This window comes from Convolutriloba macropyga, chromosome 5 (genome assembly GCF_964194025.1).
Source record: "Convolutriloba macropyga chromosome 5, txConMacr16.3, whole genome shotgun sequence".
Taxonomy (NCBI): Eukaryota; Metazoa; Xenacoelomorpha; order Acoela; family Convolutidae; genus Convolutriloba; species Convolutriloba macropyga.
In genome coordinates, this window is record NC_134472.1 from 11,950,070 (window position 1) to 11,963,924 (window position 13,855).

At 39.2% G+C, this 13,855-nt stretch overlaps 1 protein-coding gene across 3 annotated transcripts in view; it reads left to right on the forward strand.

The window, feature by feature from the left end:
* LOC142339141 (uncharacterized) overlaps positions 1–13,855 on the forward strand; it is a 171,986-nt gene that overhangs the window by 103,760 nt on the left and 54,371 nt on the right. For all 3 annotated transcript variants that reach the window (XM_075388898.1, XM_075388896.1, XM_075388897.1), the window contains one exon: positions 9,115–9,333. In XM_075388898.1, the coding sequence (XP_075245013.1) occupies positions 9,115–9,333 (219 nt within the window). The remainder of the gene's footprint in view (positions 1–9,114; positions 9,334–13,855) is intronic.

Genomic DNA, 13,855 nt, shown 5'->3' on the forward strand with positions numbered 1-13,855 from the left:
AACTTTATTATGATCACATTATGGTCATTGAAAGACTCTAACGTTCAGTAGTGAAGAAAAATTCAGTACTGAATATGGCATGAAGTATGAAATTTAAATATGTTGTTATGATATAGTATGGTACAAAAAAATGGTAGCTAACATATAATAGATGCTCTAGGCATGTAACGGCTGCTCTCCTATCAAAGTCAAGGAAAACTTTACACCGCCCAGTTCGTTTCAGCGGTTTTAAATCTGTCCGGATATTGTATTTTTGCAGTTAACTTTTGTGAACTGTATTATCCGCTATACTTTAGAATGCCGTTGCATTACTTGATACTCAATAATTTCAAACAACTATTTGTTGAGCTTTGCCAAATAACAAATAACTTCGCTTCAATTAAGCAAAAATCCAAAATTTTAAATAACCAAATAGACTCAAATTAGAGGTTTTTCGATGATATCTCCTTAACCACAAAAGGGAATCGGTAGAATTGTCTTTGAGAAATAACACAACAAGTTTCACCTCAGATTTGAATATACTGAGTTAATTTAATTATCAGCTTTTGTTTCTCAATTGGCCTCAATAACACCAATGTTGAACTAGAGTAGGCTTCGTTAAAGCCAGTAAGAGAAACTGACTTTATGCTTTGCACAAAGTTTCTCTTACTTAGGAACTTCGTTCCTCAGAAAGAAAGTTTTGAGAATATCAAAGTTAATTCTCTTTTCACAAGTCAAAGTAAAGTTAAAACTGTACAATCACTAATATGATCTACAGAAACAAGACACGATAACAAGTAATTTACCGCTCAAGAAAGTGTGCTTCAATACGCACTGTATGTCAGTTTAATAAGACAAATTTCACAAGTTTCAACTGATTTTTGGTAGTTTTTCAAGCTCTATTTATACTGCCGTACATGTCAAAATTGCATCTCTGATTGGTGGTAGATTACTATGTCGTAAGATTCTCTGAATGCACTGAAGTTGGGGTTCGGGATACCTTATACGGTGCCCCGCACTCTCTGAATTAGTATAAAAATCGCAAAATTCATCGAATCTGGCTTACCATGTTGGGTATCTCTTGCTCCGTTTGAGACAAATTTGTGTGATTGTGAACACTTGAATACGTGGCAATAATTGCGTAATTAAAGTTTGAGTTTCTGTTTCACTTCATATATGACGATTACATACTAATAATAGTTGCTAAATATAAAAGTTGAACAAAATGACCAAATCCGTTTGGCTTCGATAGAATGTAGCATTAAATTTCGCTTGTCACGCTATTCTAGCTTTAAGGCTTGAAATGGCCTTGAAGCGCCATTCAATTTGATTTCTGAGTTGTTAAGCTCAGCCGCAATATCGCCGGCCCTGTTTTCCATCGCGAAAACATCTTTTCCAGGTAGTACTGGGGCGAGCTTCACTACTGGTCTCTTGTACACTCCGTCGTTCGTTCGAACTATCGCTGATCGAATCACACCGTCAGACCCATCGATGGTCTCAGTAACTAGACCTAGGTTGTAATATCCACGCTTATCGCTGTCTTCGATCAACCAAACGAGGTCGCCTTCTTTAAGGGTTTCGTTCGCCGTAGATCGCCATTTTTGCCGATTATTCAGAGTTGGCAGATATTCTTTCCGAAATCTGTCCCATATGAGATTTGCATAGGTTTGAGTTTGTCGAAAGAGCTTTCGATGATCGACAAATTCCTCCGCGCATGGTAGGTAGGGTAAGCAAACGTTCTTGTTGCCAAGCAAGAAGTGATTGGGAGTCAATGCTTCTAAGTCATTAACATCTGAACTGACTGGAGTCAAAGGTCTTGCGTTCAATGTCTGTTCAACAATACACATCGTTGTTGAAAGAACGTCCTCGGTGACTGATCTGTTCCCCAACACTGCATACATTGCTTTCTTGCAACTTCTCACCAACCGCTCCCATACTCCTCCAAAGTGTGGTGCTGCGGGTGGGTTGAACTTCCATCTGACTCCTCGTTGAATTAGATGTTCTTCGATCCCTTCTTTGTTCCATGCCGCAACGTACTCTGCAAACTCTCTTTCAGCTCCAACAAAGTTTGTTCCGTTGTCACTGATGATCGTATTCGGTTTGCCTCTTCGTGCAATAAATCTCATTATTGCATTGAGACAACTATCAGTGTCCAACTTAGGTACCACTTCTATATGCACCGCTCTCATAGTTAGACAAGTAAAGAGACAACACCATCGCTTTTCGTTTCTTCGCCCAATTTTCACAATGAAAGGGCCAAAGTAGTCAACTCCAACATTTGTAAAGGCTGTTGAAGCATCTAACCGCTCTTCGGGTAGATCTGCCATGACTGGTGCTATCGTTTGTGCTCTGCCTTTTCTGCAGGTAACGCACTTGTTTTTGATTGATCTTAAGGCGTTCCGTATGCCCAGTATCCACATCTTCTGCTGAACAATGTTTCTTACATGCTCAGTGCCCTCGTGTTGATTGTCCTTGTGCTCGTTTCGCAAGAATAATTCAACCGCATGATGTTTCCAATGTAGCAAAATTGGATGCTTTGCATTGAAGTCCAATTGACTTTTGCCTATTCTGCCTTTGGCTCGAATAAGTCCTTCTTCATCTAGGAAGGGGGAGAATTGTAGAATTTGGCTGCCTTTTGGAATTTTCTTTTCAGCTTCGAGAGATTTCATCTCTTCACCAAACTGTTCTTGTTGTAGTAGCTTGAAGATTGTTGCTTTTGCTTTTCTTCTTTCTTCGATGCTGACTACGAGTGTTGCTGGTTTGTGTTTGTTCAATGCTCGCTGTACGTATGCCACTGTATTTACTAGTCTGTTGAAGTTACTGAATCGTTCCCACTGGATAACCGCTTTCTTCTCTTCAGCCTCTATCATGAATACTGATGAGGGTATATTCTCTTCATCTGAGGCAAATATGAGGTTCACCTGCTGTGGCCATTCGCTTTCTGGTCGCTTCAACCAGGCCGGCCCAGTGAGCCACTCACTTCTCTTGAGTTCTTCAATGTTGATTGCTCTGGTGCCAATGTCCGCTGGGTTGTTGATACCGCTCACATGTTTCCACTGTGAAACATCAGTTGTATCTAGTATCTCAGCTACTCGATTGGCCACAAACACTTGTTGTTTGCGATGGGAACTGTGTATCCACTGCAATACCGTAGTTGAGTCTGACCAAAAACTGCAACTATTTATCCTCATTTCATGTTCCTTGACTATCTGTTCTTTCAACCTCACTGCCATGACTGCCGCTTGCAACTCCAATCGTGGTATTGAAAGATGCCTCATCGGTGCCACTCTGCATTTTCCAATGACAAATGCTAAGTCAGCTGAGTATTCTTTTGGTTGTGAACGTAGATAGGCCACTGCACACATCGTGTCTTCAGATGCGTCAGCAAACACATGAAGCTCAGTTTTATCCCTCTCTCTGTTGAAGTATCTTCTATCGATGCTTGTTTCAGCCACTATTGGAAGTTGTTCTTTCCATCTCAGGAATTCTTCTTCTTCACTAGGTTCCACTTCGTTGTCCCAATGTTGTCCATTCTTAGTCCAGATGCCTTTCAGAAGTCGTCTCATATGAACACTGAACGGAGCAAACAATCCGATCGGGTCGAATACTGAAGATACCAGTGACAGAATCTTCCTCTGGGTTATAGGTGCTTCAACTTCCTTGTTTGTACCTCTGCATACTTGAAGACTGTCATCAGTAACGGTCCATTGTAGTCCTAGCACTGAGGATCCCTCCGTATTGGGTTCCACTTCGACTTCCTTTGTGTTGCTGATTGACTTCAAGTCCTCTGGGATTGCTTCGGTAACCTCATCGTTGTTGCTTATCCACTTCTTCAGCTCGAATCCGTGTTGTGACAGAAGAGGTTGTAGTTGATTGAAGACTTCAATTGCTTCTTCAGGGGTTTCTACCGATTTGATGAAATCGTCCATGTAGAAGTTGTTTTGTATTGCCTTGGTTGCTATTGGATACTCTTTTTCGTTGTCCAGTCCCACTCGCCTGAGAGCATAGTTCGCGCAAGTTGGAGAACTCTTAGCTCCAAATACGTGACGCTGATATTCGTATATCTGAACAGGTTCGTTAGTTCTTGGACGCCATAAAAACCTCAAGCAACTTCTATCCTGTTCGGGAACTTGCACTTGTAGAAACATCGATTCGATGTCAGCTGTCAGGGCTATTGGTCCTTCGCGGAATCTGAATATTGTTCCGATCAAGCCGTGTAGCAGATCAGGTCCTGCTAGTAGCTTATCATTGAGGCATACTTCTTTGTACTTTGAGGCAGCATTGCAAACACGTCTTACTTTGCCAGGCTTGTTCGGGTTTAGCACTGGATGGTGTGGCAAATACCATTCTTTCCCGAAGGTGCCTTTCACTTCGGACTCGTCCAATATCTTTACGAATCCTTTTTCTACATCTGTATCTATTGACTGTTGATACAAATTCTTCAGGTTTGGGTCCCTTTGGAATCTTCGCTCCAGTGAGTAAAGCTGACCCAAGGCTGAGCTGTAATTGTTCGGTAGGTTTGGCTCTGGTTCACTCCACAGCATTCCCACTTCATACCGCTCGCCTGTGAACTTTGTCGTACTCTCTAGCATCTTTTGTGCCTGCAGTTCCTTCTTTGACTGACTGACGACGTTGATTTTGGAAGCATAGGTTTCTACGTCCCACCAGGTTTGAATATTCTCTGCCATTTTCACATCTTCAGTGAAGGCGAAATGACAAACATTTTGTCTTCTTTTGCCCGTCATGGGTCCACTGACTACCCATCCTAGCTCTGTTAGAACGGCGAAAGGTTCACTTCGTGTTCCTATCTTATAGTCCAATGGGCGTTGTAGCTCATAAGCATCTTGACCAAGGATGATGCCAACTTCCATCAAGTTGAAGCTTTTGTTGGGTAAAACACTCAAGTGGTTGAAGCTTTGCTTCAGCTTGTTGTAGTTGTAGTTTGTGTTTCCCAGGGAGATTGACGGGTGTGCAAACGCTTCGATTGAATGCACCTTTGAATGTAGTCCCTTTATTTTGAGAGGAACCTTTTCTGTCTTCAGATCCTTCGTTCCGTGTATGCCAGCTATGTTGAGCGTCACACCGGTGCCTTGGGCCCGTAACTTTTCTTGCACACTTTGATCGATGAATGAAACCGCTGATCCACTATCGAGGAAAGCATATGTGTTCAGCCTGTTGCCACCGCTCTGTATTGAGACAGGAACTATCTGAAGAAAGCTAGTAACTTCGTTACTCTGGTTGATTGTTGCTGCGCTTACGTTGACTGCATGATTGCCCTCGTCCATTTGGTTTTCTGAGTGTAGCAATCGGTTGTGCTTCTTGATGCATCCATTGATGCCGCACGCATTGACTTTACAATCTTTGATTGCATGTCCTTTGCCTAGACATCCGTAACATAAGCGTTGCTTTCTCACTGCTGCGTACCGATCATTCACACTCATGTTCCTGAATAGTGGACAGTTCCATATTTTATGAGTGCCATCAGCTAGCGGACAGTGATCACATTGCATTTGCTTCGTTTCTTTCACGTTGGAACTTGCACTGAAGTTCGACGTTTTCGAGAACCGTTTGTCTCTATTTGTGCTTCTTCGGTCTTCTTCTCTTCGCTCTCCCTTGAAAGCTGAAAACCCTTCGTGCACGAATGCTATCCTTGATAGCCATTTTTCAAACATAATCAGATCAGGCCAATCTTCATCTTTATCATCAACATAGAACCACCACTTCTCTTTGAGAACTTGGGGTAGTTTATCTACTGCCATGTACAATGTCGAGCTTGATTGCAGATCACCAATCTGCTTGTACTCTTTGAGCACATTCACAAAGTTCGAAACAATAACTGAGAAACTGATCAGACCTGTTGAGTCGTGTGGTTTCACCTGACTTGCTTTGCGAAGACTCTCCAGTTGTGCATCAATGATCACATGAGGCCTTCCAAATTTCCTCCCCGGAATGCTCCATGCAGCACCATAGAACTGTCCAGAATAGCCCATTCCAGAGATTGCTGACCTTGCCTTGCCTGTCAGCAGAGTCTTCAGATGGCTCATCTTCTCTGAGTCTGGTATTGGTCGTTGATCCACTGTAGCAATGAACATACTAGACCACTCCGGCCATTCGAGAGGGTTCCCGTCGAAGTTGTTCAACTTCAGCTTTGGTAGGCTACTACTACCTGAATAGCCAGTGTTGTATCGTAATAGACCAGCTCTGGGGGAAACGTCTCGGTCTTCAACACTTGAGGATCGGTCTCGTGAACTGCGATATCGTGAGAAGTGACTTTGCCTGTTCACTTCAGGGGTTACTTCGAAGCGAGTTGTTGATCGATCTGGTGTTAGAAGGTTGTCGATTCTGCTGGCCCAGTCAGAGACATCTCTTTTCTTGGGGGTCCAGTTGAAGGGCGATTTGTCTCGAGCACCAGTGGATTGGGAACGAGCATCATCGTTCTCTAATGCTGTTCTCTTCACTTTGCGCTCTAGCTCACGCTCTTCCTCCAGCAGTTGATGCTTGGTTTCCAGTTCCTTCATTTGCATTTCTAGCTCTAGCTTCCTCCGCTCGAACCGTGCCTGTTCCAGTCGCATCTTGGTTTCGAATTCGATATCGAATTTCTTCATCCTTTCCTCGCGCCTTTGCTTTGCTGAAGATGTTTCCGAAACATTCTCCGTCTCTTGGCCACTTGCTGTTGCTCCATTTTGCACTGTTTGAGCAACTGGGTTGTCCGTTTGGTAGTTGTTGTTGCTCTCGCTGTCGTTCACTGCTTGAGCTGTGTTGCTTTGCTCTGCATTCATTGCTGGTTGCGTGCCTTTGCTTATATATGCAAGCCAATGATAGTCCAAACTTGCTTTGCACTTCCTTGCTTCTTTCAGATGTTCTTCAACGAAATTTGCTTGGTAGGGCACAAGCTTGTTTCGACGCTGCAGTTGTTTGGGTATTTCTTCCTCTAGGAGGTGGACAGTCTGTTGGTAGAGGACCTTTAGTTTGTTGGGTCGATCTGAATCTTCAATAATTTTGTAGCCAATCCCTGTTTTGGTGTTGACTTCTTCTAATAAATCTTGGAACTTCTTGTCGTACCTTTGTGCTGTTGATTGAAGCTCCTCTCTGCTGATTGTGTTAGGATTGCCTGATTGCCTTTTGCTTTGCTTGCTCTTTTTAAGCGAGGTTAGTTCTTCAACGTAATTTGTGAAGTGCACTCGCAACTTTCGCTCTGCCTCACTGGCGTTGCGCTGTTGATTTGTTTGATTTTCTTTGGGGGGTGCCTTTGGCACTCTCTTCATCAGATGGGACAGCAGTTTGCCTTCCACTGTCCGGGTCGGCGGACCAAATGTAACGGCTGCTCTCCTATCAAAGTCAAGGAAAACTTTACACCGCCCAGTTCGTTTCAGCGGTTTCAAATCTGTCCGGATATTGTATTTTTGCAGTTAACTTTTGTGAACTGTATTATCCGCTATACTTTAGAATGCCGTTGCATTACTTGATACTCAATAATTTCAAACAACTATTTGTTGAGCTTTGCCAAATAACAAATAACTTCGCTTCAATTAAGCAAAAATCCAAAATTTTAAATAACCAAATAGACTCAAATTAGAGGTTTTTCGATGATATCTCCTTAACCACAAAAGGGAATCGGTAGAATTGTCTTTGAGAAATAACACAACAAGTTTCACCTCAGATTTGAATATACTGAGTTAATTTAATTATCAGCTTTTGTTTCTCAATTGGCCTCAATAACACCAATGTTGAACTAGAGTAGGCTTCGTTAAAGCCAGTAAGAGAAACTGACTTTATGCTTTGCACAAAGTTTCTCTTACTTAGGAACTTCGTTCCTCAGAAAGAAAGTTTTGAGAATATCAAAGTTAATTCTCTTTTCACAAGTCAAAGTAAAGTTAAAACTGTACAATCACTAATATGATCTACAGAAACAAGACACGATAACAAGTAATTTACCGCTCAAGAAAGTGTGCTTCAATACGCACTGTATGTCAGTTTAATAAGACAAATTTCACAAGTTTCAACTGATTTTTGGTAGTTTTTCAAGCTCTATTTATACTGCCGTACATGTCAAAATTGCATCTCTGATTGGTGGTAGATTACTATGTCGTAAGATTCTCTGAATGCACTGAAGTTGGGGTTCGGGATACCTTATACGGTGCCCCGCACTCTCTGAATTAGTATAAAAATCGCAAAATTCATCGAATCTGGCTTACCATGTTGGGTATCTCTTGCTCCGTTTGAGACAAATTTGTGTGATTGTGAACACTTGAATACGTGGCAATAATTGCGTAATTAAAGTTTGAGTTTCTGTTTCACTTCATATATGACGATTACATACTAATAATAGTTGCTAAATATAAAAGTTGAACAAAATGACCAAATCCGTTTGGCTTCGATAGAATGTAGCATTAAATTTCGCTTGTCACGCTATTCTAGCTTTAAGGCTTGAAATGGCCTTGAAGCGCTATTCAATTTGATTTCTGAGTTGTTAAGCTCAGCCGCAATAAGGCAGTTATTAAATTTCTAAAATACGTCTGTGCACGTTATAGCGTGCCGAAAATCTGCAGTGCTACAATTCAAAATGCCAGAAGTTTCTATAGTCATTTTAAAGTCGTCATTTTAAAGTCGTCATTTAAAGTCAATTCGAAATTCTAGCTTGACATCTTGATCCACTACGCGGTTCTCATTAAAATTCAGAACTTCACAGATGCTATTTGCTCTCGAACAAAGTTTGAGGCTCGTGTTGTAAACTTGTGCGTCTTTCTTATTAAAAAAAATTCTTGACCGTTTTTGCGCTCTTGTTCTAGAACATTCTTTGACTTCTTGAGTGACTTTTCACGCTTGAGTTCTTCATTAGTGAGTGATCTAAGTAGCTTTGCTTTTGAAATAAAGTTTTGCTAATCTAAAAGCGATTGCGTGCTTAAAAGAAGCAACGCAATTTTAGGTTAATGCTGAAGATGTTGGAGTGGCGTCATGGACGTCAGGTGTTCGAAACCCTGAGGGGCGGGGTTTTTTGCACCCGTTAAACATTTCTAAGCTACACCCCCTTTGAATTCAATTGCCCCCGCCTGTCGCTCGACATGAATTCATGCGGCGTTAGAAGGTATATCCTTTCAGTTTGAGTAACCTAACCTATGCTTTTGTGTTTGTTAGCTGCAAAACAAAAAATGCAACTGCACTGCGTGTGACACTCGCCAGGCTTTGTCCAACTTCGTATTTGATGAGAGGAAAGCGTGCCAGAAAACTTGCCCTGAGAGGATCAACATTACTACGAGAGAGGCATTGACTGTGTCTGATTCAGAATTGGAGGGCATCGTCCAAGATGGGGTGATAGTCAGCATCTTAGACGCTTGTGGAGGTTTGGATATTACAGTGAGTAAAAGTTCCATACTTGTCACAATGTCTCATGAAAAGGCTGCCCTGTCGAAATAACCGAGCAAAGACTATCGAATTTTTTGAAATTAAACTTTGTTATGCGGAGAACAGAAAATATCCAAAAAAAACTTTGATCTGTTCTGTTTGAAACTCAAGAAGGAAATGTCAGTATATTCTGTTGAAAACCTAACGGTTATTACTATATTTGGCGCTGTAAACTTGAGGAAGAATCGAGGTATTATGCGTTTGTATAATGCTCCAACCTGTTGTCATACCTAAAACAATTTGAACCTATAACAAACCTTGAAAAGGAATTGAAGTTACTTCAAGGAATTGAAGTTACTTCAGTTAGCCAAATTAGAGTCTAAAACCCAAAATGATGTAAATTACGATAAATGCATATACATACAGCACTTCTTTTTAATAGCCGCACAGCGATAGCTGGGGCTATTATTGGCCTTCTCTTGGTTTTTTTACAATTCAAAGAATTTGAATTGTATTGGGGCGCTGTCTTTTTTTTTTACGACTCGAAGAGGAGTATTGGTTTTCTTAAGGTTTTTTTTTTTTTTACCGGAAGTACTATTCGTTCAGACGATGTTTTGACCTAAAAGCGAAAGCGAGTAAAATTGCAGTGTGAACTAATTTTTTCTGAGCGAGAGAAGTTTTTTGATCATGCGCTGAGTTTAGTGAATGACTTTTTGATATTGAAAAGTAGTTTTTGACTGAATGGCACATATAGATAACCGTTTTTAGCCGTTTTTTCGTCTAAGTGGCCTAGTTTTTTTGCTTGTAATTTGGTTTTTTGTATAAATAATTTTTAATCGATGCTATGTTGAAATGTAAACCCCGGAAATTGATAGCACAGTATTTTGCATAGCCTGAAATTGCGTTTCAAATGCGAAATTGGCACATATTTCTTGATTTTTTAGTTAATTTTTGGCTTTTTTTTTCTATTAATTTCTTCATTTTTGGATCTTTTAGCTGTTTTTTGTCAAAAATCAGTTAATATGGCAACTTCCCTTTGATAATTCATATACTCAATGCCTCTTTCTACCTCGATGTAACTTTGTTTCATAAAATTGTACATTTGCTAATCCGATTTTCGTAGTTTTTTGCCAATTTTTTCAGTTTTTTGTTTGTATTTTGCTTTTAATTACTAGAAATAGTATTTTGGGGAACATGAGGGACTTTAATTTCGTTTCAATAAAAAAGCAATCATTTTTTGGTCTTAAGTTTTTGAAAAAACAGATAAATTTTTTTCATAAATGCAGTCTTAAATATTTTTTGACCACTTTTTTGCAAAATGTTTTAATGTTTCGCATGTCTAAATTTTGCTTTTTCTTGTTTTATTCTCTTGAGCAAGTTGGATTTTTGTCTCGAATGACTCATTGTCTTTTATGTCTCGAATGCTGATCAATGAAATGTACTCGTTTTTCTTGATTTTTTTAAATTTGATTTTTAACTTTCAAAAATCAAGAATTGGTCTTTTTGTTACGGTGTTCCGAACATTGTGTCCATATTCTTCACATTCTCGTTTGTATCATTCTAGTTTTGTCCTGGCACCTACTTTTATATTCGTTTTATTGATTTTTTTCAGTTGTTAAAAAATTGAATGAATTCAGCTTTTTCTTAGATCTTGATTTCTTCGGTTTGCAATTGATTTAATTCAAAATAAAGCAGTACTGGGAGTTTGCTAGAAAGTCTTTTCCAACATTTCTACTTCTTCCTATTCATTGCAATTTTATTCCGGGCCTGGTATTGTTTTTAGACGATTTTTTGCATTTGAATATTATTCTGTTGCTTTTGTTTTTCTATGATAAATTTAATTTTTGAATTATTATGAAATCATGTTGTCTAGCATATATACAACAAGGAAGAATCATGTATTAATTTTGTCTTAATTGCCGTGATTAGAAATCTAATTGTAGTGGTTCTTCAATTCTTAAGTTTGAGCACTCTTTTTTGAATTCTTTTGACTTTCCTGTCTTTTTTGAAAAGTTTTTATCTGACGTTTGCTTTCGCGATCTGTTTGAGATTAGAATCAATAATTATCTGAGGTCAATTGATGGCCCTGTCAGCTTTGTCAGGCTATCAGCTTTTCGACCATCCTAAAAATTTCAGACTTTTTTAACGTTACCAAACGTTTTCAATAATAAAATTTTGCTGCATTTTCTTTCTCTTGGTGACAGTGGTTTAAATTTCACCGATTTTTAGATCAGAACCGGGGAGGTAATGAGTTAATGGTTTAATACAAAAGGTAATGGCTTCAGCTTTTTGTGAAGTTTTGGTGATTCGAGTCGCTTCCGGAATTCTTCCGGCTATGTTTTTAAGATCTGTTCACACATTTTCATGATTTTTGAAGTCAAATTGGAGTGGTGATTTTGGTCACGCCGAAACAGGAAATGGAGCGAAAAAGCGAGTGGTTTTGCGGCGTGAATTTTTTCGCTCTAATTTTAAAGTAGAGTGAGAAAACGGTGTTTGAACAAAAATTCGGTTTCTCGGTAGTGGTTTTTTGTTCACATGCGGCAATTTCACTCCGATTTTTACTGTTTTTTCGATTTTTTGGATCGGATTTTTTTCTAACTAGTTTTCCCAATCCATTCACAGCCCATTCAGGACCTAGTTTTTTGTTAGAATCAAAATTACATATCTCACTAGTGGTTTTTTGTTCTCCCTAGCAGCATTTTGAAATTGATTTTGTTTTTTTTTGTTTTTTTTTTCATCTGATTTTTTAGAAATGGTTTTCCCAATTCACTCATTGTCCGTTCTAGGTCTAGTTGTTTGTTAAGTCAATGAAAATTCTTTGAATTGTACGTCAGGACTTGTCCTGCTATGTTTTTTTATTTCGTCGTCATGATTTTTGTTACGACCATATGACGTCACAGCCACTTTTTGTTCATTTGTTCATGCAATTTCAACTGAATTGCATGTGTGACGTCATTTTTCGCTGTTAGTGGAGCGAGTTCTTTTGTTCATGCGCGTGATTAAATTTTTGGTCACACTTGACTTACCTCACTCTCAAAAATGACTTCCTCACTTTGAAATTGACTTTTATTTACTTTAATTCAAAGAGATAAGGTCAAATGGGTGTGTGTCACTCTAAATGAAGTTTATTTGAGAGCAGCTAATAGAGGCAGCAATAACTTTACAGATTTTTAATCAAAATATAACAGACCAGCCTTCAATGAAAAGACGAATTTTTTTGGTCTGTCTTTTTTACTGTTTTTTTAGACTGCCGATCTACGAATCTATTGCGGCTATTTTCTGGCAATCTGCCAGCTATGTTAAATAAATTCTTTCTCATACTGCCATAGTGTGTTAACAAGCCTAAACATAATTCTTTCAACCTCTGCTTGCTGTTCTGAGGATCAAAGCATTTTGTATATTAAGTGGGCTCAAGCACCTCTGCTCAGGTAGTTCTGACCGTTCGTTGCTTACTTCCACTGAGAAATTATCTGGAAAAAACTAAAATACAGATATCACAAAACCCGGAGATTGGTGGCACAGCAAATCAGCGCTGAATCAGTCTAGAGACATTCTGTTTTTTTTTTAAGGATAGCCAGTACTCTGTTCATGTCACAACTTACACAGACCAGTCTGGATTTTTGAGTAAAATTTACTCCATGAAAAATGATAATTTTTCAGCTTAACTCCCGCCAAGGTTTGCTTTATATGCGATTCCAACGTCCGCGTGGTTACTTGTAACATTTAATTTGGGTAGCAAATCAGTGTTGAATCAGTCTAGAGACATTTTGTTTTTTTAATATGGTCAATATTCTGTTCATGTCAAAATTTACCCCGACCAGTCTTGATTTTTGTGTAAAAATTATTCCAGGAAAAAGATATGTTCAGCGTAACTCCCGCCAACAAGGTTTGCTTTATATGAGATTCCAACTTCCGCGTGGGTAATTGTACCATTTATTTTAGGTAGCAAGTCGTAACCACTAAGCTAAATGAGTTTTGTGGTAATAGACAACAAAGTAGCTTATCTATAAATAGTGTGCATAGTACTATAGTAATGAACAGTTTTAGGCTACAAAAGTATGGCATTTTTGTGCTCAAACTCAATTTTGGCGAATGAGTAATTTTCAGACTATACAGGATAAGTTCAGCTGGGCGAACTCTATAATCAGAATGAAGTAAAACTGCTCTTATAGAAAATTAAAATATTCTGGGAAATGCAATGCTTCAGAACTGAACTAATTTTTCACTCTTGAAATGTGCTGGTTCAGCGCTGTAACTCTCTGAGACGCAATTTGGAGATGTTGCACGTGAGAGCTGAAGGGCCACTCAGGTCCGGGATCTTACTGATGTTGGGTCTTCGAGCTTGAGAAGTGTTTACTAAAAAGAGGCCATTGTTGATCGTACAAGAGAAAACCTCAGTGTAAAGCATTTTTCTCAAAGTATAAGTAGCCAAGGCTTATTTCAGATAGTGTCCAAAGAGCAATAATTTTCTTCAATATTCATTAAGATAGAAAAATAATTTTACGGCTCATTTCAATGAGTTTTGGCAGCATGA